The sequence below is a fragment of the Octodon degus genome, unplaced genomic scaffold (genome assembly GCF_000260255.1).
Source record: "Octodon degus isolate 3935 unplaced genomic scaffold, OctDeg1.0 scaffold00007, whole genome shotgun sequence".
Taxonomy (NCBI): Eukaryota; Metazoa; Chordata; class Mammalia; order Rodentia; family Octodontidae; genus Octodon; species Octodon degus.
The window spans coordinates 33,742,326-33,746,316 of NW_004524583.1; the positions used below are offsets into that span (position 1 = coordinate 33,742,326).

At 44.0% G+C, this 3,991-nt stretch overlaps 1 protein-coding gene across 7 annotated transcripts in view; it reads right to left on the minus strand.

The window, feature by feature from the left end:
* Positions 1-3,991, minus strand: part of Mlh3 (mutL homolog 3) — a 46,165-nt gene that overhangs the window by 34,858 nt on the left and 7,316 nt on the right. For 5 of the 7 annotated variants that reach the window (XR_002818582.1, XR_002818583.1, XM_023703691.1 and 2 more), the window contains exons 2-4: positions 2,405-2,503; positions 1,380-1,468; positions 644-748 (exon numbers count right to left, since the gene is read on the minus strand). Coding sequence is in view for 4 of the 7 variants with exons in the window: in XM_023703691.1 (XP_023559459.1) it covers positions 644-748; positions 1,380-1,468; positions 2,405-2,503 (293 nt within the window). In the remaining 3 variants the exon portion in view is untranslated. The remainder of the gene's footprint in view (positions 1-643; positions 749-1,379; positions 1,469-2,404; positions 2,504-3,991) is intronic. The other 2 variants (XR_002818584.1, XM_004624967.2) reach the window with 2 other exon arrangements.

The window sequence follows — 3,991 nt, forward strand, 5'->3', positions numbered from 1 at the left end:
AGAGAGAGAGTGGTGTGTGTGTGTGGCCAGCTCAGCCCACCAGGGGGCGGGGCTGGCTGGCATGTGGTGCTGAGGGATCGAACCGCGGTCCCTGATGCCTTGCCAAGCTTGTTCCAAGTAGGTGCTTTAGACCACTGAGCCATCTCTCCAGCCCTCTTCAATTATTCTTAATCCCTTCTTTTTTCTTCAGATGATAAACATTCCACCAGGTTAAAAAACAAAACAAAACAAAAAACCCTGCAATCCTTGATTAATGTGGTCTTTGTCGCTAAATAAATCCAATTCCGTAAGAGTAAGTCTAGGCCTGCGAGACATCTCTGTGGTCTAGGCACCTGCCTGGCAAGCACAAGGTCCTGGGTTTGTTTTGTTGTGTTTTTGTGGCTGGCTCAGCCCACCCTGGGGGCAGGGCTGGCATGGCATGCAGTGCTGGGATCAAACCTCAGTCCCTGTGCTTTGCATTAACTTGCCTAAGCAGATGCTTTAGACTGCTGAGCTATCTTGCTGGCCCAAGGACCTGGGTTTGAGCCTTGTACCACGTTGCGCCTGCCCCATGCCAAGCTGCGTAGTGAGACCCTGTGCCAAGTAAGTAAATCTTAAAAAAAAAGTCTAGCTTTGGTTTCACAGATTTCAAAGTCAAGCTTACCTGCATTGAGTGAATCATTTCTTTGGTGAAACGATAGGGATATAAGATGTTGTGAATTTTAACTGCTAAGCTCTCAGCTTGGCCACTGCGTACATCAACAGCAACCTAGAAAGACCCAGCAAAACATATTTTTAAGTTTTAAATTTTACCATCTGCAAGCTGTTTTAGCAAGGACCTCAGAATTGTTCCAAATATTTTTTCATATAACCTAGTAAAGGTGGGTTGAATTTGGGGAACATAAAGATTGAAAAGGCTCTAAACTTTGTCCTAACAATTTTTGCTTATAAACAAAATTATTGACAAGAAGTGACGCTGCTTTGGCCCCACTTCCCTCTGGCACACACCCGACTGCGAGAGGCATTTCGGCAGCAGCCGCGCAGCTTCCAGCTTCCGCGGGGCCGCCCTGCCGCGCAAGCACTCTGGCAGCGCTGAGCAGGGCGCAGGCCCAAGACTGAGCTGCTGCTGCGGAGGTCGCCACGCGGTCTGACAGGCAGCTTCATTAGCATCACGCTGAACACCTTACTGAAGCGAGAGTCAGGGCAAAGGCACCCTCTCCCCACACACTCAATGTACATATTCAATCCAAACGCCTAAAATGTTCACTCCTTCTCTGCACATTAAGCATAAGCTTCCAGACAGGCTGCTTGAGAACATGCCTGATTTCAGTCACAATTACAACAGGTTCTATCTGAACGAAGCTCAAATTTTAAAATAATAAAAATTGCTGCAAACCTACCTCTGGGTAACGGGAAAATACCGGGTTGTCCCAATGTGAGAACAAGGACTGCAGAGAGTCATTACCACCGACAGCACCATCCACACCACCTAGGGCACAGGGAACAGGTAAGGTGATGTCAGGAACACGGGAAAATACGAAGGACCTCTCTTGTTGGTTGCACAGAGCAAAGATCAGACATCTTCCTACAGACTGAACAGCAGGCTTTGCTATACTGTCTCATTAAGTTGTTGTGATTTGCTATTTTTTCAACTACAGTTGATGACTGTATCTTCTAACATTACAGCTTTTCTCCAAACTTTTTTTTTTCTTTCAGAGCTTTCCTATGCAGTTCAGGCTGGCCTCGAACTCACAAAATCCTCCTGCCTCGGCCTCCCAAGTGCTGGGATTACAGGCATGCACTGCCACACCCAGCTCTTCTCCAAGCTGTTATCCAGAGATAATTCAGAATACAAAACAGAAGCAGCTATGGCTCAAATTAGCAAACTTAATGTCTTTAGGTAAAAATAAGCCTTACCTATTTGTTATTATCTTACCTTTTTTTTATTTTTTTTTATTTTTAGGGAAGAGTCTACATAGTGTTCTGGGTCTCACTACTAGATCGGACTCATAGTGACCCAAGAGCTGGGACCACAGGCTCATGCCACCATGCCCAATCTTACCTTATCTATTTTTTTAAAGCAAAAAATAATAGCTTTTCTGTAGATTTTGTCAAAGTTTTGCTTAAATCAAACTAATGCAGTATGGAGTGGAACTCTGATCTTTAGGAGTAAGAAATACTCCCTACTCACAAGACACCACAGACTATGCATGATCACCAGCACTGACCTCAAGTCTGGAAAAGGAATTTCTGATCTAAATGCACGCACTGAATTATTTAGTTCTGGTCTTAAGTAGGGCCCTGGGGAATGCCTGGCTCCAGCACAGCACAGCTGGCACTGATCAAGCTTAATAAGGCAACTGTGCTGTTTTTCTCATTACGTGCTACAGTATGTACTAGGTGTCCCTGTGATCTCTGATCCTACCTGTGCAATTCTGTCCCATCAAAGTCCTCTCTTCCCGAGCTCTTGGCAGGAAAGGAAGAACAAGGTCGCTTCTAAAAGGATGGCACCTGTACTGAGACCCTAAATATAAAGCAGAAAAACCTAGAAATTTGAACTAAACATACAAATAAATGGTAAACAATTAAATTACATCAAATCGCCACAAACCAAATGAAGACACGAAACAGCTACTGGCCACTAGACTGAGAACCAGAAGTTCCTTAAAGGAATTATTCTGCTTCATCCCATTTTCCCTTCAGACCAGATCAGCAACAGTGGGGGTGGATGTGCACGGGCACACCTGGCAGTTTGCCAACACACTTTTGTCATCATGACTTAGGTGAGAATGCCACGGATCTAGCAGATGAGGGCCAGGGACGCTGCTACACATCCAACAATTGCTAAGACAAACGAAAGCTGCCTGAATAGGAATTACCCTGGGTGAGGCAGAGTGGTACTGAGTCACTCAAAACTTGAGGTAACCTTCACAGATTCCCAATGTATATGTCTCTTATCTCCAACGTATACTATACAATTGTATATACTGTACTACGAAAACATTCATCTTATATCGTAATTATATTTACACAGCTGTTCTCTATAATAGACCATGAAATGTATAAAGCAAAGTCAGTTTATCGCAGTGTGGCAACATCTAACGAAGTATGACAATCACAAATGTTGAAGGAAAACAGCATAAAAAGAGTGACTGGAAAACTATCACTTTAGGCAGGAGCACGGGTACACCCCTACAATGCCAGCATTTGGGAGGCTGAGGCAGGAGGATCTCCATGAGTTCAAGGCCACCCTGTGCTGTATAGTGAGTTCAAGCCCAGAATGAACTACATTGTAGGACCCTGTCTCCAGGAAAAAAAAAAAAATTCTCAATTCAAACTCCAACTCCAAAGACTGCTCAAAACTATGAGTCTCTGAAGGAGGATTAGGTTTGAGTTTTAGAAATAATGCTGAACATGACAGTCCTGAGTAGGAACAAAATGGGGTGAAGGTATTATTTCAAAATGATACTCATTGTACAAAAGCTGGACAAAAAAAAAAACGGGACAAAATAAGAATTTATTATGGCGTGAGATAAAATAACATTGCATAGGTGGTGATAGAGAGGACTGAGTTATAGATACTTTTAAAAGAAAAAAAAATGTTTTTTAAAAGGGCCAGGGGGATAGCTCAGTAGAATAAACACTTTGCTCAGCAAGTGCAAGGTCCTGAGCTCAATCCCTGGTACCACAAACAAACAAACAAACAAAGACAGACAGACAGACAGACAGACAGACAGACAGACAGACAGACAGACAGAAGAAAAGAAAAGGAAGGAAAAGAAAAAAGAAAAAGTTGCCAAAAAGAAAAAAAAAGGTGCCAGTTTGCGGTCCAGACCGTCTTTGAAATTAGCTTCACAGGGGCTGGTGAGATGGCTCAGTGGTCTAAAGCACCTACTTAGAACAAGCTTAGCAAGAAAGCACAGGGACCGCGGTTCAATCCCCCAGCACCACATGCCAGCCAGCCCTGCCTCCTGGTGGGCTGAGCTGGCCACACACACACACACACACACAC